This window comes from Xenopus laevis, chromosome 3L (assembly GCF_017654675.1).
Source record: "Xenopus laevis strain J_2021 chromosome 3L, Xenopus_laevis_v10.1, whole genome shotgun sequence".
Taxonomy (NCBI): domain Eukaryota; kingdom Metazoa; phylum Chordata; class Amphibia; order Anura; family Pipidae; genus Xenopus; species Xenopus laevis.
Window position 1 is genome coordinate 154335268 of NC_054375.1, and position 19832 is coordinate 154355099.

At 36.8% G+C, this 19832-nt stretch overlaps 2 protein-coding genes across 2 annotated transcripts; both read left to right on the forward strand.

The window, feature by feature from the left end:
* The first annotated feature begins 2477 nt into the window (after positions 1–2477).
* Positions 2478–11440, forward strand: LOC108710399 (extracellular calcium-sensing receptor). The gene is made up of 6 exons (XM_041585650.1): positions 2478–2482; positions 5246–5537; positions 6054–6884; positions 9780–10019; positions 10107–10230; positions 10530–11440. The coding sequence occupies exons 1-6, from the start codon at positions 2478–2480 to the stop codon at positions 11438–11440; spliced, it is 2403 nt and encodes an 800-aa protein (XP_041441584.1).
* Positions 11441–11819: 379 nt separating this feature from the next.
* On the forward strand, positions 11820–19634 carry LOC108710400 (extracellular calcium-sensing receptor-like). The gene is made up of 6 exons (XM_041585652.1): positions 11820–11824; positions 14887–15178; positions 15767–16594; positions 17984–18203; positions 18282–18422; positions 18724–19634. Exons 1-6 carry the CDS (start codon positions 11820–11822, stop codon positions 19632–19634), a joined length of 2397 nt encoding a protein of 798 aa, XP_041441586.1.
* Positions 19635–19832: the final 198 nt, after the last annotated feature.

Genomic DNA, 19832 nt, shown 5'->3' on the forward strand with positions numbered 1-19832 from the left:
GCTTGAACTCTGTAACAACATTTTGTACTTTTTCTGGAGATGTAATAAAAAGTAAAAAAATATAAAAAAAGAAGTGAAATAAAGAAAAAAGTATTTTTCCAAGAAAAAAACATTTACATTTACTGACAAAAAAATGTCCAAAGTTATATTTTTCCCAGAATTGCGATGACAACTAAATAAATCCTACTAAATATCAATCTGCAACTTCTCCAGAACAAAATCATACCCCACATGTATGGGCTCACCTAAAGACACGGCCTCCAAATACCATAAAACTGGGCAATAGCTAAATTTTACTTGCCTGCAGGTTTTATTCTGTGTTCTACACTATATATTTATTTACAGCATTTTTCAGCTATTTTTTGTTTGAACGTTTTATATTCAGATCATTTAATAATTTTTAATAATTTTTAATTACTTTCATGGCATTTGTGGTTTTAGAGAAATAGAGTTTAATTATCATTTCAAAAACTTCTAAAATCAATAAAATTCAACCTTTGATAAATTCATGGGTATCCACCCAAAGTCCAGCCATAACAATAACTAGGCATGAGCTTTCTGGTAAATATTTACTTTCCTCTTTTTAGCTGGTTTTCAGCCTGCAACTGAGGTATCCCAGTCTCCTGTCATTTCTCTGTGGTAATGTTACTTGGTCCTACCTTCCCCACTTCCCATAACCCTTGGGACATCCCATGCCTCTAGGTTCTTCCCTTACATCTTTAAATCTAGAACATTTCTTAAAACAGGTATAGGACCTGTTATACAGAATGCTCAGGACCCGGGGTTCTCCAGATAAGGAGTCTTTCTGTAATCTAGATCTCCATACTTTGTCTACTAAAACATAATTTAGACATTAATTAAACCCAATAATTAAAATTTTTGAAAAATATTTCCCTTTTCTATGTAGTGATGAAACATTACCTTGTACTTGTACGTTAAGGGGCATACAGTATTTATCAAGGGTCGAATTTAGAATTAATTCAAAATTCAAAAAAAAAGACCAACCAAAATTTATTAAAAAAAAATTAAAGTTTTTTTTTTGCGGGTTAATTCGCTGTATTCGATCGTTCATATCGAAGGAAGATCGAATTTGATTCAAAGTATTTTGACACCAATTGACTCCATATAGTTTCTAGGAGGTCCCCCATAGGCTAAAACAGCAATTCAGCAGGCTTTAGATGGCAAATGGTCAAAGTCGAAGTTTTAAAGAGACAGTACATGAGAAATTTTGATATTTGAATTTTTCTAAATTTTTTCAAATTCAAATTGAATTTGGACTATTCCCTAGTGAAGTACACAAAAATAGCTCGAAATTAGATTTTTTTACTTCTAATTTTCAATTCGACCCTTGCTAAATCTGCCCCTAAGTGTCTCCACCCAGGAGTTACAAAGTCCCACCAAAACAATAACTAGGAATGTTCATTCTGGTAGATATTAACTTTCCTCTTTTTGGCTGGTTTTGGGGCTGCAACATTTCTCAGTGTAAATTTTCCCTGGCCCTGGGACATCCTATCCCACTGATTGCAGCCTCTAGGTCCTTCCTTTAGATATTTAAATCTAGAACATTTCTTGTTACAGGTCTAGGACCTCTTCTCCAGAATGCACTGGACCTGGGGTTTTCCAGATAAGAGGTCTTTCCATAATTTGGAAGATGATTGTTGTACTTCCATTAACTCCAGTAAGAATTAGTTACATCTTAGTTGGATTTAAGTACAAGGTATGGTTTATTTCAGGGGTGTCCATCGCATCGCCCAGGATGGATATAAATGCGGCCCAGTTTGAAACACTCGGTTCCAGTATAATAGTATAATAGTATAATAATAAGCCTATTTACTGCAATATCCAGGTGTCCCATACTCCAGTGTATAGCTCCAACTGGTTATCCAACTGGTATCGTAGTTATTTTATATGTATTTTCTTTACTTTTACGAATCAAAAGTGGTTGTGTATCTCATGTGTGGCCCCAGACAATTTTTCTTTCTCCAATGTGGCCAGGGAAGCCAAAAGTTTGGACACCCCTGGTTTAATTATTACAGAGAAAATAGATAATACTTTCAGAAAATGTGAATTATTTTATTAAAGTGGAGTCTATGGGAGATTGGCTTTCTGTAATTTAGAGATAATGATTTTACATGACAATAAATGCATTTCACACCTCAGGTATCTGCTTATTCAAAAGATGTCCAAATTACTGTCATCAGTTGTTATCATTATTGTTACCCTTTATTCATGTAGTGCCGACATATTCCGCAATGATTTAAGATACAAATTAAAATCTTTAAAGTCAGAGAAACAGATATAATTTACTGTGTGTATAAATAGAGAGAACTAAGGCTACACATAATTAGTGAAATGAGGCCTAAGAGAATATTCCTGATTCTCTCTGTGCACAACAGGACATTATTATTGTACATATATATATATATATATATATACAGAGACAGGCACATAGTCAGTACATTACACAGACAGGCAGAATGAGGTAAGTTGCATGGTTTCCTTGTAGGTTCTAGTAGGGAGGGACAGCAGCACTACAAGTATTGGGCACTGATAGGAGAGGCAGTGGCAGGTATACAGGGGCAGTCTGGGATAGAATATTATTTTTTACTTTGTTTACTTTGTTTTTATTTTTGGGTTCACCTAAAACTCTGTTTGTGGCACATGTTGGATTATATAATCTTGCATATTGGATATTTTATACAACTGTAGGATTAAGTACTATTAGGTAATGGTGCCTGGTACATACAGTATGATTTTTATTCCTGTTTGTCAGTTATTTATTCTCTGTTTATAGTTGGATGATCCTTATTATCCATAATTACCTTTCCCAATTTAACCCATTTACACTACAAATATGGGCAAATTCGAATACTATAAGTTACTACAAAAATGTTGGGCTGGTCTCTCTATGGGTCTCAGTCTGAACACCAATGCTTATTTGTGCCCTGGGTACCCCTGGAACTATCACATGGTGACTGTTCTATATATCTGTTTCTATAGATCTGGAACCTTGTTATGAGCTAAGGGGGCCCAGTCTGAAGGTCAGTTAGGGGGAGATTTGGGGTGAGTGCTTATTTGTACCCTGGGTACCCCTGGAACTATAGCAGGGTGACACCCCAATGTTTCTATATATCTGTAACCTTGTTATGAGCTAAGGGGGCCCAGCCTGAAGGCCACTTAGGGGGAGATTTGGGGTGAGTGCTTATTTGTACCCTGGGTACCCCTGGAACTAAAGCAGGGTGACTGTTACCCCAATGTTTCTATATATCTATAACATTGTTATGAGCTAAGGGGCCCAGCCTTAAGGCCAGTTAGGGGGAGATTTGGGGTGAGTGCTTTTTTGTGCCAGGGGTACCCTTGAAACTATAGCAGGGTGACTGTTACCTGTTGATCCCAAAAATGTTTGTAAGCCTCTGTTTTGAGACCTATGATAACACCTTAAAACTAACAGAACTTGTATCCCTACTCACAGAACTCTACAAGCTTAAATCAACTATTTCCTAAATATTAATGGTTTAAATTAATTTTCCAAGGTCAAAACTGTTCAATGTTCTAGCAGTCAACTGGTTCTATGTGTCCCATGGAGCTCAAGGGCAGGAGATACCATTATCAATAAGTGAGTCTTACAAATCCATAGCTGAGATGTTGAGTAGGTGCCAAAGACTAGTTGTCATGAGACTGTCACTATTTAACCTGCAATTACTCCCCCTTTCCTTTATCCTGCTTTTAAAATATCCTTTTTTTAAAAAAAAAAAGTTAAAATATTTTTAAAAAATCATCTCATTGCATTGCAGGTTGACATCCTATTTCTCCAGAACATTTCTACATCTCATCCTTATATACCTTACCCCTGCCTACTATATGGATGTTAGCTCATCTATCTTTGGCTCCCAAGGGATTCTGGTACCCGGAGATCTTCTAATAGGGGCAGTGATTCCCATTCACACTGACAGTATTTTCCCATTGGTCAGCTATAAAGAGAAGCCAACCCCAGATATTTGCAGAAAGTAAGATTTTGGTTTTCCTCTTAAATAATTGGGGTTATGTAATAAAAGGCACTATGTTTGCCCAGGAGCAGTAAGCCATGGCAACCGATCAGCATTTACTAGTTACCTGTTTAAAAGCAAACTTCTTGTTAGTTGCTATGGGTTACTGCTCCTGGGCAAACTTATTGCCTTTTATTACATATGGGTAAATGTGTCCTGCCTTGTTGACTAATCCTCTCATACCTAAAAACCAAACATTTTTAAATTTGTATAGTCATACCAGCCAGGTGGTAGACCACTCAATAGCTGTTAAAGAGCCAAGGGATCCCATGTGTAAGGATATTGGTACTACACCCAAGGAGGTCTCATTGCTTGTAACAGGTGTTTAAATTTGGGAATCAGGACCCCTTAAATGAGTATCATTATACTGTACTAATGTTATTCCCTTTGAAAACAGTGTTTTTTTACACTCCTTATAGAAATGTCTCTAGGTATCAGGCAGTTTAATCGCAGAGGTCTCAGCTCTTTTACCTGGTCAAGAAGATACCATGACAGAATTACCAGAATGTTTTAACAGAATTCAGAAATGAATCTCTGGGCACTTAATGGGTGCAAAGTCATCCAACTGATGGTTTTGTGATTGTAATTATTCAATTATTCAATTACTAGTACTAGTGGGTACCTAAACACTGACTTTTAATATAAGCCTTGCCATGATCTTTCTTCTCCCTCAACTTCTCTGGCTCTCATCCATATAACCTTGTGCTTAGACTTAACTCTAGGGCCATCCTCCAATGACAGCCCCAATCTGAAGACCAGGTGGTTGCTAGGCAATTCCGAGCAATACTATTTGTATACTGGTTAGTGAAAATATAAGTTACATATTAACATAGTAAATTAGGTTGAAAAAAGACACACGTCCATCAAGTTTAACCTTTCAAGTCTATATATAACCTGCCTAACTGCTAGTTGATCTAGAGGGACGCAAGAAAACATTTGAAAGCTCGCAATTCGCCTCAGAGGGGGGAAAATTGCTTCCTGACTCCAAGATGGCAATCGGACCAGTCCCTGGATCACTGCATCATATATTAAAGCATCGCTCTGTTTTATGTAACGTTTTCCCTATTCTTTAGATTTGTGTTAAATATCAGAACTTACATGATTACTAATAGTTCTCTGTCATTCTCCCACATGTTCAGGTGGGTCCACAGCTATTCCTCAAATTTAAGTTAAAAAATGTTCAACTTTTGGCCATTCAGGTTCCGCCTTGAATTCTTTCAGCAGTTCCAGACCTTCAGGTTTGCAGTGGAAGAGATCAACAGAAGCCCCGATCTCCTACCCAACAGTACCCTGGGTTTCTATGTGTATGATTCCTGTGCTGTTCTCCAAAGAGAGTTAGCGGGAACATTATGGATGATAAGTGGTCTGGACAGAGTGATACCCAATTACTGCTGCCTGATACATCCTGCTCTTACCGCTGTTATTGGTCACTCAACGTCCACTTTCTCCATCCTCATGGCTCATATCATGGGATTGTACAAAATTCCACAGGTAAAGTATACTAGGAAGTTTACATAGACTGCATACAGGAAGTTTACATAGACTGCATGCAGGAAGTTTACATAGACTGCATACAGGAAGTTTACATAGACTGCATGCAGGAAGTTTACATAGACTGCATATAGTCTTGAAAAGTAAATGCTTTTAAAAAGCATTAGATACTTTTTCTCCATACCTTGAACTAATATAAGACAATAATCCCTATATAGTTATCATCCCTTAAGGTTTTTCCTTGAATATATCCATAAATGGGATTCCATGAGGTCTGAACTGGTGAACATATTTCACTGCTGTTGTACTTGAAGAGGAAGCAAAAGCAATAAAAAAGTTTGCTTAAAAGTTCTAATGAAAATTAATATTTATATCAAAGTTAAATTTTAAAAAATGATGCACATTGGGGAAAAAATGCTACATTTTCAAAATGTTCCATATGATTTGACAATTCCTTAAATAAAACAATAAAACCAGCTGACTGGTGCTTTCTTAAGTAAATCTTTTTATCTACAGATCAGCTACTATTCTACCAGCTCTCTCTTGAGTGACAAGACACAGTTTCCTTCATTTTTTAGGACTGTCCCAAGTGATGACTTTCAGTCCAGGGGGCTGGCTCAGATGGTTTTGCATTTTAAATGGAAATGGGTGGGGCTCGTAGCTTCTAATGATGATTATGGAAGTGAAGCAATAAAGGTCATCAGACAGGAGGTCATGAAAGAAGGAGCTTGTGTGGCTTACACAGTGTATATTTCCGGCAACCTGCTCTACCAAAATCTACCTACCATTGTTAAAATGATAAAGGAGTCAAGTGCCAATGTTATAATAGCCTTCTCAATTGATTTCTACTTAACTCCCCTCCTGAATGAGATGCTGAAACAAAATGTAACTGGCAAAACGTTTGTTGCCAGCGAGGCTTGGTCCATTTCAGACATTTTAGTAGTGGAAAAATATTTTTCCTTACTCACTGGAACTATAGGTTTTGCATTCTACAGCTCTACAATTCCAGGGTTTCAAGAGTTCCTCAATTCCATTAATGTCTACAATACACCAGGAATATATTGGACACAAAAGTTATGGGAAGAAGCTTTTGGCTGCACATTTATTAACCAGAACAACCTTACTGATACAATGAATAATTTTAAAAAACAATGTACAGGAGAAGAACATTTAAATTCTGTTCAGAACAACTATAATGATGTGTCCAGATTAAGAGCTTCCTACAATATCTATACTGCAGTGTATGTGATAGCAAAAGCTCTGCATGACCTCAGTCATTGCCAAGCCACAGATGGACCATTGGTTCAAGATCATTTTTCAGATAGAGGACATTTTGAACCATGGCAGGTACAATAATACACCTATTATCATTTAGTACAGACTTTTGTATACATTAGAAGAAAAGAGGTTTCAGCTAAATATTGGGAAGGGGTTTGTTACAGTGAGAGCTGTGAAGATGTGGAATTCTCTACCTGAACCAGTTGTACAGGCTGATACATTAGATAGCTTTAAGAAGGGGTTGGATGGTGTTTAGCAAGTGAAGAAATACAGGGTTTTGGTCATAGTACAAGTTGATCCAGGGACTAGTCCGATTGCCATTTTATAGTAAGGAAGGATTTTTTCCCCCTCTGAGGCAAATTGGAGAGGCTTCAGTTTTTTTTTTGCCTTCCTCTGATTCAACTGGCCGATAGGCAGGTTAAAAAAAAAAGTAAAAAGGTTGAACTTGATGGACGTGTATCTTTTTTTCAACCTAACTTACTATGTTACTGCTATGTTACTATCTGAAGTGGCACATTATCAATATGACATCCACATATAGGAAGAGGGAAGAGTTGCTAAAGGTCATAGGTCTAAACCTATAGCTGTAAACGAGCTACATAAAATAAAGTGTAGATGAAAGGTCATGAAAGAGGGAACTTGTGTAGCGTATGCAGTATATATATCAGAAAACACACTCCGCCAAAATCTACCTACCATTGTTAAAATGATGAAGGAGTCAAGTGCCAATGTGATAATTGCCTTCTCACTTCCCTTCTACTTAATGCCCCTTCTGAATGAGATGCTAAAACAAAATGTAACTGGAAAAACATTTGTTGCCAGCGAGGCTTGGTCCATTTCAAACATTTTAGCATTGGAAAAATATTCTTCCTTACTTTCTGGGACTTTAGGATTTGCATTTTTTAGCTGTAAAATCAAAGATCTTCAAGAGTTCCTCAACTCCATCAATATTTACAATACAACAGGGATATATTACGCAAAAGAGTTATGGGAAGAAGTTTTTGGGTGCACATTTGCTGACCAGAAAAACCTCACTGTTACACCAAACATAAAAAAACAATGTACAGGAGAAGAACATTTAAATTCTGTTCAGAACAACTATAATGACATATCCAGATTAAGAGCTTCCTACAATATCTATACTGCAGTGTATGTGATAGCAAAAGCTCTGAATGACTTCAGTCAATGTTGATCCTTGAGTAGACCATTGGTTGGAGATCATTGTTTAGATATAGGACAATTTAAACCATGGCAGGTAAAAGAATACAATAGAATGTTTATTCCTAATTTGGTATTAAAAGTATTGTATATAAATTTAAATGCAATATTTTCTGTCTTTTATTATGTAAGGTAGATATGGATTCAATTTCCTTCAGATTTATGTCCTGCTTGGTTTGACACCTCCTTGGTTTGACACTATTTAGCTTTCCAAGAAAAAACTTATTTACTCTTTGCAAAGTTAATTTAATGAACATGTAATTGTCAATACCTCTGCAGTGACACAATATCATCATGGCAACCAAGTAGCACCAAATAGGTCACTGTCTGAACCTTTAGCTTAACAAGATAAGCCTATCAACCCATGTAAGAGTTTTCTTCATCTTCATGTCAATACTTTATCAGAGGTTATGTGTATTTATCTTTAATAAATATTTATAATAATCTACAATCTTATCCATCTTCTGTCAATAACTGACATGAATAAGGGGGGCAAGGATTTGACATTAGATATATCAATGTTTGGTTGAGCTAGTATATTGATAAATGTCACTCAGAGCTGTTCCAAAAAAGTCCTGGTATCATTTGCCCTAAAAGTGTCCCATATACCCACAGGTATTGCACCATAAGTAAAGACATCATTAAGATGATATCATAATATCATAGTGCTAAAATATCCAAATATCGTCGGCAAATAAATTCGCAAAACTGCAGCGAAAATTCACCAGCCTTGAAAAAAAAAAATTGACGCGTAAAAAACAAACGCACGCTGGCGTCAAAAACGGATGCAGGCGTCAAAAATGAGATGCTGGCGCCGTTTCGCAATTTTTTTCCGATTTTAAATTTTTTATTTCGATCACAAAAGAGCAAATGTGATGTAAAAAAACTTTGACTTCGATATTCGAAGTCGAAGTATTCCAATTCGATGGTCGAATTTCGAAGCTTTTTCTACTTTGAAATTAGACCCTTGATAAATCTGCCCCTAGATGTTAACTTTGTCATTGTGACATTGTGATTGGCTTTTAATTTTGGGAGGGTTTATGAGAGATGATATTTAAGGATTAAAAATAACTGAGATATCAGAGATTGCCTATGACTAAGTGCTAGGTAAGCATGAAACGTGTTAGGCTCCATTTGGGGATTATTTCACATTTTAATTGATGTAATAAAATTATATTTTTTATCTTAAAAAGCATGCTTTTGGGATTTTTTGCACTCTATAGGTTAAGTCTGCTAAAAAATACTTTATACCTGGTTAAAACCCAATAGGATTGTTTGGCTTCCTAATTATATCTTAGTGTGGATCAAGTACAAGCTACTGTTTTATTATTACACAGAAAAAGGGAATAATTAAAAATTAGAATTATTTTATTAAAATTGAGTCTATGGGAGATGGCCTTCCCGTAATTTTTAGCTTTCTGGATAATGGGTTTCCAGATAATGGATCTCATAACTGTATAACATTTGAAAATGTTACACCTTGGTTTATTCTCCAAATTAATATCTGTCTATAGATAATAATAATAGCATTAAAAAAGTTTATTGTTTGAAGGCTGGCTAATATCAGATACCCAAATATAGAGCAGTTATGCAGTGACATCATCAGCATTTATACTCTTATGATTTACAAATCTTATGATTTATGATTAACTATTTGACTCTGCACACCATCTCCTGTAACTGATGGTCGGTGCTCCCCAATATCTAACTCTCATGTTTATCTTGATCTGAAATTTTAATGTGTTTTCCTTTCTGCAGCTACTGAATTATTTTAAGAAAGTCAGAGTAAAGCTAGACAGCAATCGAGAAGTTTTCTTTGATAAGGATGGAAACCCACCAGCTATTTATGACATAGTGAACTGGCAGCTGGGATCAGATGGAACCATCAAGCAAGTGAAAGTGGGAAGCTATGACACTTTGAATTCTTCTGGGGACATATTCAACATCAATACAAAGTTGATGTGGTGGGCTACAGAGAGTCAGGAGGTAGGTGATCACAAATACATCACAATTAGGACTTAATAAACTTGTAGTACTGACATTGGTTTGATAATAGCCTTTATTTCTTCCAAGATTCCAAAATCTGTTTGTAGTCAGAGTTGTTCAAATGGGTTCAAAAAGTCCTTAAAGGAAGGAGAGCCAGTGTGCTGCTTTCATTGTTTTCCTTGTGCCCAAGGAGAGATCTCCAATCAGACAGGTGAGATAAACCATATATATGTTAAGTCAAGATCCAATGACATACAATTTGAAAATGTTTTTCCTGGCTGAATTACAGATTCATTGAATAATTATACTTTTTTTGTGATCAAGACCATGTCGAGAAAATTCAAATACATTTGCTCTGTGTGAAAAGTAGTGATTAAAAGTAGAGCAGCGTATTAAGTAATTGATACATGTCTCATTTTCTTCAATTCATGGAATGAATATACAAGAGTTGCATACATTCAAAATACTACTGAGATGTTATGAATATTGTTGTTATTTCTTTCATTTCAGATTCCATTGAGTGCTGGAAGTGTCCCTGGGACATGTGGCCTAACAGTAAAAGAGACAGATGCTTTCCTAAACCCATTGAGTTCCTTTCCTATGAAGATCCCCTGGGGTTGACCCTAGCAGCTACCAGTGCTTTCTCCTCTATGGTGCCAATGTCTATTTTTCATCTTTTTATTAATTATAAAGACACCCCAATTGTGAGAGCCAATAACTTTCACGTGAGCTGTATTCTCTTAGTATCTGTGGCCTTCTGCTTCCTCTGTGCTTTGGCTTTCATTGGTTACCCCCAACCTGAGAAGTGTCTTCTGCGTCAGGCTACATTTGGTCTTGTTTTTACCCTCTGTGTATCCTGCATTTTGGCCAAAACTGTCATTGTTGTATTTGCTTTTATGGCCACTAAACCTGGGAGCAGGCTCAAAAAATGGACAACTCCGTATATGCCCTACATGATCATTACTTTTTGCACCTTCATACAACTTATTTTGTGTTTGATTTGGTTGACCATCTCCCCGCCTTTCTTTCAATACAATATTGAAGCCAAACCTGGAATCATTGTTGTAGAGTGCAATGAAAACTCTCAATTTGCCTTCTGGTGCATGCTGGGATATCTTGGAATTTTAGCCTCTGTCAGTTTCACTGTAGCTTTTCTGGCCAGGAGGCTTCCCGACAACTTCAATGAGGCCAAATTAATAACATTCAGTATGTTGGCCTTCCTCAGTGTCTGGGTGTACTTTATTCCAGCCTCTGTCAGTGCCCAGGGCAAGTATACTGTTGCCATGGAGATCTTTGCAATTCTGGCTTCTAGCTGGGCCCTTGTCGTCTGTATGTTCCTCCCCAAGTGTTTTATTATTTTGTTCAGACCCAACATGAACTCCAGAGAAAACCTTATGAGAAAGGAAAGAGTAAGGAAATAGAGAAAAAAACAATTATATAATTGTATAATCATGGATTTACATGATAATAAATGCATTTCACACCTCAGGTATCTGCTTATTCAAAACATGTCCAAATTATTGTCATCAGTTGTTATCATTATTGTTACCCTTTATTCATGTAGTGCCGACATATTCTGCAATGATTTAAGATACAAATTAAAATCTTTAAAATCAGTGAAACAGATATAATTTACTGTGTGTATAAATAGAGAGGACTGAGGCTACACATAATTAGTGAAATGAGGCCTAAGAGAATATTTCTGATTCTCTATGTGCACAACAGGACATTATTATTGTACATATATATATATATATACAGAGACAGGCACATAGTCAGTACATTACACAGACAGGCAGAATGAGGTAAGTTGCATGGTTTCCTTGTAGGTTCTAGTAGGGAGGTACAGCAGCACTACAAGTATTGGGCACTGATAGGAGAGGCAGTGGCAGGTATACAGGGGCAGTCTGGGATAGAATATTATTTTTTACTTTGTTTTACTCAGTTCCTTTTTTTATTTTTGGGTTCACCTAAAACTCTGTTTGTGGCACATGTTGGATTCTATAATCTTGCATATTGGATATTTTATACAACTGAAGGATTAAGTACTATTAGGTAATGGTGCCTGGTACATACAGTATCATTTTTATTCCTGTTTGTCAGTTATTTATTCTCTGGTTATAGTTATAATTACCTTTCCCAATTTGACCCATTTACACAACAAATATGGGCAAATTTGAATACTATAAGTTACTTCAAAAAAGTTGGGCTGGTCTCTCTATGGGTCTCAGTCTGAACACCAATGCTTATTTGTGTCTTGGGTACCCCTGGAACTATCACATGTTTACTGTTCTACATATCTGTTTCTATATATCTGTAACCTTGATATGAGCTAAGGGGGCCCAGCCTGAAGGCCAGTTAGGGGGAGATTTGGGGTGAGTGCTTATTTGTACCCTGGGTACCCCTGGAACTAAAGCAGGATGACTGTTACCCCAATGTTTCTATAGATCTGTAACCTTGTTATGAGCTAAGGGGTCCCAGTCTGAAGGTCAGTTAGGGGGAGATTTGGGGTGAGTGCTTATTTGTACCCTGGGTACCCCTGGAACTAAAGCAGGGTGACTGTTACCCCAATGTTTCTATATATCTATAACATTGTTATGTGCTAAGGGGCCCAGCCTTAAGGCCAGTTAGGGGGAGATTTGGGGTGAGTGCTATATAGCAGGGTAGCAGGGTGACTGTTACCTGTTGATCCCAAAAATGTTTGTAAGCCTCTGTTTTGAGACCTATAATAAAACCTTAAAACTAACAGAACTTACATCCCTACTCACAGAACTCTACAAGCTTAAATCAACTATTTCATAAATATTAATGGTTTACATTAATTTTCCAAGGTCAAAACTGTTCAATGTTCTAGCAGTCAACTGGTTCTATGTGTCCCATGGAGCTCAAGGGCAGGAGATACCATTATCAATATGTGATTCTTACAAATCCATAGCTGAGATGTACAGTAGGTGCCAAAGACCAATTGTCATCTGTCACTATTTAACCTGCAATTACTCCCCCTTTCCTTTATTTTATCCTGCTTTAAAAATATCCTTTTTTTAAAGAAAGTTAAAATATGTTTAATAAACCATCTCATTGCATTGCAGGTTGACATCCTATTTCTCCAGAACATTTCTACATCTCATCCTTATATACCTTACCCCTGCCTACTATATGGATGTTAGCTCATCTATCTTTGGCTCCCAAGGGATTCTGGTACCCGGACATCTTCTAATAGGGGCAGTGATTCCCATTCACACTGACAGTATTTTCCCATTGGTCAGCTATAAAGAGAAGCCAACCCCAGATATTTGCAGAAAGTAAGATTTTGGTTTTCCTCTAAAATAATTGGGGTTATGTAATAAAAGGCACTATGTTTGCCCAGGAGGAGCAGTAAGCCATGGCAACCGATCAGCATTTACTGGTTACCTGTTTAAAAGCAAACCTCTTATTAGTTGCTATGGGTTACTGCTCCTGGGCAAACTTATTGCCTTTTATTACATATGGGAAATGTGTCCTGCCTTGTTGACTAACCCTCTCATACCTAAAAACCAAACATTTTTAAATTTGTATAGTCATAACAGCCAGGTGGTAGACCACTCAATAGCTGTTAAAAAGGCAAGGGATCCCATATGTAAGGATATTGGTACTTCATCCAAGGAGGTCTCATTGCTTGTAACAGGTGTTTAATTGGGAACCAGGACCCCTTAAATGTGTATCATTATACTGTACTAATGTTATGCCCTTTAAAAACAGTGTTTTTTTACACTCCTTAAATTTATCTTATAAGAATGTCTCTAGGTATCAGGCAGTTTAATTGCAGGGGTCTCAGCTCTTTTACCTGGTCAAAAAGATACCGTGACAGAATTACCAGAATGTTTTAACGGAATTCAGAAATGAATCTCTGGGCACTTAATGGGTGCAAAGTAATCCAACTGATAGTTTTGTGATTTTAATTATTCAATTATTCAATTACTAGTACTAGTGGGTACCTAAACACTGACTTTTAATATAAGCCTTGCCATGATCTTTCTTCTCCCTCAACTTCTCTGGCTCTCATCCATATAACCTTGTGCTTAGACTTAACTCTAGGGCCATCCTCCAATGACAGCCCCAATCTGAAGACCAGGTGGTTGCTAGGCAATTCCGAGTAATACTATTTGTATACTGGTTAGTGAAAATACAAGTTGATTATTAACATAGTAAGTTAGGTTGAAAAAAGACACACGTCCATCAAGTTTAACCTTTCAAGTCTATATATAACCTGCCTAACTGCTAGTTGATCTAGAGCAGGGGTCCACAACCTTTTTTACCCATGAGCCACATTCAAATGTAAAAAGTTTTGGGGAGCAACACAAGCATGAAAAAGTCCCTTGGGGTGCCAAATAAGGTCTATGATTGGCTATTTGGTAGCCCCTTTTTGGACTGGCAGCCTACAAGAGGCTCTACTTGACACTATACTTCGTTTTTATGCAATTAAAACTTGCCTCCAAGCATGAAATTCAAAAATAAACACCTGCTTTGAGGACCCTGAGAGCAACATCCAAGGGGTTGGAGAACAACATGTTGCTCACGAGCTACTGGTTGGGGATCACTGATCTAGAGGGATGCAAAAAAAAACATTTGAAAGCTCGCAATTCGCCTCAGAGGGGGGAAAATTGCTTCCTGACTCCAAGATGACAATTGGACCAGTCCCTGGATCAATGCATCATATCTTAAAGCATCGCTCTGTTTTATGTTTTTTTTCCCTGTTCTTTAGATTTGTGTTAAATATCAGAACTTTCATGATTACTAATAGTTCTCTGTGATTCTCCCACATGTTCAGGTGGGTCCACAGCTATTCCTCAAATTTAAGTTAAAAAATGTTCAACTTTTGACCATTCAGGTTCCGCCTTGAATTCTTTCAGCAGTTCCAGACCTTCAGGTTTGCAGTGGAAGAGATCAACAGAAACCCTGATCTCCTACCCAACAGTACCCTGGGTTTCTATGTGTATGATTCCTGTGCTGTTCTCCAAAGAGAGTTAGCGGGAACATTATGGATGATAAGTGGTCTGGACAGAGTGATACCCAATTACTGCTGCCTGATACATCCTGCTCTTACCGCTGTCATTGGTCACTCAACGTCCACTTTCTCCATCCTCATGGCTCATATCATGGGATTGTACAAAATTCCACAGGTAAAGTATACTAGGAAGTTTACATAGACTGCATACAGGAAGTTTACATAGACTGCATGCAGGAAGTTTACATAGACTGCATACAGGAAGTTTACATAGACTGCATGCAGGAAGTTTACATAGACTGCATACAGGAAGTTTACATAGACTGCATACAGGAAGTTTACATAGACTGCATGCAGGAAGTTTACATAGACTGCATATAGTCTTGAAATGTAAATGCTTTTAAAAATCATTAGATACTTTTTGTCCATACCTTGAACTAATATAAGACAATAATCCCTATATAGGTATCATCCCTTAAGGCTTTTCCTTGAATATATCCATAAATGGGATCCATGAGGTCTGAACTGGTGAACATATTTCACGGCTGTTGTAGATGAACAGAAATCAAAAGTGATAAAAAAGTTTGCTTGAAAGTTCTAATAAAAAATAATATTTATATCAAAATTAAAGTTTAAAAAACCATGCACATTGGGGAAAAAATGCTACATTTTGAAAACGTTCCATATGATTTGACAATTCCTTAAATAAAAAAATAAAACCAGCTGACTGGTGCTTTCTTAAGTAAATCTTTTTTATCTACAGATCAGCTACTATTCTACCAGCTCTCTCTTGAGTGACAAGACACAGTTCCCTTCATTTTTTAGGACTGTTCCAAGTGATGACTTTCAGTCCAGGGGGCTGGCTCAGATGGTTTTGCATTTTAAATGGAAATGGGTGGGGCTCATAGCTTCTAATGATGATTATGGAAGTGAAGCAATAAAGGTCATCAGACAGGAGGTCATGAAAGAGGGAACTTGTGTAGCGTATGCAGTATATATATCAGAAAACACACTCCACCAAAATCTACCTATTATTGTTAAAATGATGAAGGAGTCAAGTGCCAATGTGATAATTGCCATCTCACTTCCCTTCTACTTAATGCCTCTTCTGAATGAGATGCTAAAACAAAATGTAACTGGAAAAACATTTGTTGCCAGCGAGGCTTGGTCCATTTCAAACATTTTAGCAGTGGAAAAATATTCTTCCTTACTTTCTGGGACTATAGGATTTGCATTTTTCAGCTCTAAAATCAAAGATCTTCAAGAGTTCCTCAACTCCATCAATATCTACAATACAACAGGGATATATTGGGCAAAAGAGTTATGGGAAGAAGTTTTTGGGTGCATATTTGCTGACCAGAAAAACCTCACTGTTACACCAAACATAAAAAAACAATGTACAGGAGAAGAAAATCTAAATTCTGTTCTGAACAGCTATAATGATGTGTCCAGATTAAGAGCTTCCTACAATATCTATACTGCAGTGTATGTGATAGCAAAAGCTCTGAATGACTTCAGTCAATGTCGATCCTTGAGTAGACCATTGGTTGGAGATCATTGTTTAGATATAGGACAATTTAAACCATGGCAGGTAAAAGAATACAACAGAATGTTTATTCCTAATTTGTTATTAAAAGTATTGTATATAAATTTAAATGTAATATTTTCTGTCTTTTATTATGTAAGGTAGATATGGATTCAATTTCCTTCAGATTTATGTCCTACTTGGTTTAAAACCTGAATGGTTTGACACTATTTAGCTTTCCAAGAAAAACTTATTTACTCTTTGCAATGTAAAATTTAATGTAATTGTCAATACCTCTGCAGTGACACAATATCATCATGGCAACCAAGTAGCCCCAAATAGGATGATGGAAGAGTTGATCAAGGTCACTGTCTGAACCTTTAGCTTAACAGGATAAGCCTATCAACCCGTGTAAGAGTTTTCTTCATCCTCAAGTAAGCTCTTTATCAGAGGTCATGTGTATTTATCTTCAAGACTTTCTTTTATAAATATTCACAATAACAAACAATCTTATCCATCTTCTGTCAATAACTGACATGAATAAGAGTGGCAAGTAGTGATAGGCGAATTTATTCGCCAGGTGCAAATTCGCTTCGAATTTGCGCGATTCGCCGGCAAACGGGCATGAAAATTCGCTGGTAAAAATTTGCCGGGGTCAAAAAAAAAGTCACACAGGTATTGCATCATAAGTAAAGACATCATTTAAGATAATATCATAGTGCTAAAATCCCCAAAAAAATAATTAAGGACAAAGAACACTTGCAGGTTGTACCCCTTGTTCTAAGCTATGTAGTCAAATAATTGACTTAAGTACAGGTCTGGAAACATTATCCAAAATGCTTGGGGATTTCCAGATAAGGGGTCATTTCACAATTTAGATTTCTATAGGTTAAGTCTGCTAAAAATACTTTATACCTGATTAAAACCCAATAGGATTGTTTGGCTTCCTATAAGGATTAATTATATCTTAGTGCAGATCAAGTACAAGCTACTATTTTGTTATTACACAGAAAAAGGAAATAATTAAAAATTAGAAGTATTTGATTAAAATTGAGTCTATGGGAGATGGCCTTCCAGATAATGGATCTCATATCTGTATAAAATTTGGAAATGAACAATACGTCACCTCGGTTTATTCTCCAAATTAACTTTGTCAATTTGTCTAAAAAACACATCAGCCAGATAATATCATTTAAAAAGTTTATTGATGGAAGGCTGGCTAATATCAGAGCAGGTAGCCAATGACATTTAGCATCATCAGCATTTATCTTGATATGAATCATTAGAGGAAACAAAAAGAGCTGACCCATATAACTGCAGCTCTTTTTCTTTCCTCTTATGATTTATGATTAACTATTTGACTCTGCACACCATCTCCTGTAACTGATGGTCGGTGCCCCCCAATATCTAACTCTCACATTTATCTTGATCTTTAATGTGTTTTCCTTTCTGCAGCTACTGAATTATTTTAAGAAAGTCAGAGTAAAGCTAGACAGCAATCGAGAAGTTTTCTTTGATAAGGATGGAAACCCACCAGCTATTTATGACATAGTGAACTGGCAGCTGGGATCAGATGGAACCATCAAGCAAGTGAAAGTGGGAAGCTATGATACTTTGAATTCTTCTGGGGACATATTCAACATCAATACAAAGTTGATGTGGTGGGCTACAGAGAGTCAGGGGGTAGGTGATCACAAATACATCACATTTAGGTCTTAATAAACTTCTAGTACTGACATTGGTTTGATAATAGCCTTTATTTCTTCCAAGATTCCAAAATCTGTTTGTAGTCAGAGTTGTTCAAATGGGTTCAAAAAATCCTTAAAGGAAGGAGAGCCAGTGTGCTGCTTTCATTGTTTTCCTTGTGCCCAAGGAGAGATCTCCAATCAGACAGGTGAGCTAAACCATATATATGTTAAGTCAAGATCCAATGACATACAATTTGAAAGTGTTTTTCTTGGCTGAATTACAGATTCATTGAATAATTATACTTTTTTTGTGATCAAGACCATGTCGAGAAAATTCAAATACTTTTGCTCTGTGTGAAAAGTAGTGATTAAAAGTAGAGCAGCCTATTAAGTAATTGATACATGTCTCATTTTCTTCAATTCATGGAATGAATATACAAGAGTTGCATACATTCAAAATGCTACTGAGATGTTATATACAGATTGTTGTTATTTTTTACATTTCAGATTCCATTGAGTGCTGGAAGTGTCCCTGGGACATGTGGCCTAACAGTAAAAGAGACAGATGCTTTCCTAAACCCATTGAGTTCCTTTCCTATGAAGATCCCCTGGGGTTGACCCTAGCAGCTACCAGTGCTTTCTCCTCTATGGTGCCAATGTCTATTTTTCGTCTTTTTATTAATTATAAAGACACCCCAATTGTGAGAGCCAATAACTTTCACGTGAGCTGTATTCTCTTAGTATCTGTGGCCTTCTGCTTCCTCTGTGCTTTGGCTTTCATTGGTTACCCCCAACCTGAGAAGTGTCTTCTGCGCCAGGCTACATTTGGTCTTGTTTTTACCCTCTGTGTATCCTGCATTTTGGCAAAAACTGTCATTGTTGTATTTGCTTTTATGGCCACTAAACCTGGGAGCAGGCTCAAAAAATGGACAACTCCGTATATGCCCTACATGATCATTACTTTTTGCACCTTCATACAACTTATTTTGTGTTTGTTTTGGTTGACCATCTCCCCGCCTTTCTTTCAATACAATACTGAAGCCAAACCTGGAATCATTATTGCAGAGTGCAATGAAAACTCTCAATTTGCCTTCTGGTGCATGCTGGGATATCTTGGAATTTTAGCCTCTGTCAGTTTCACTGTAGCTTTTCTGGCCAGGAGGCTTCCCGACAACTTCAATGAGGCCAAATTAATAACATTCAGTATGTTGGCCTTCCTCAGTGTCTGGGTGTACTTTATCCCGGCCTCTGTCAGTGCCCAGGGCAAGTATACTGTTGCCATGGAGATCTTTGCAATTCTGGCTTCTAGCTGGGCCCTTGTGGTCTGCATGTTCCTCCCCAAGTGTTTTATTATTTTGTTCAGACCCAACATGAACTCCAGAGAAAACCTTATGAGAAAGGAAAGAGTAAGGAAATAGAGAAAAAAAACAATTATATCATTTACAAAATGTTATTACCATAGTTTGTTACACAATAAGAATTTCTCTGTTTCATGTAAATAAATGTTTAGCAAAACTATATTTAGGATGTACACATTTTCTATGATTATTTTCACCTTTTTTTTATTTTATATTATTTTGTATTTTTGGATGAAAACAGTTTGCTATGAAGCATTA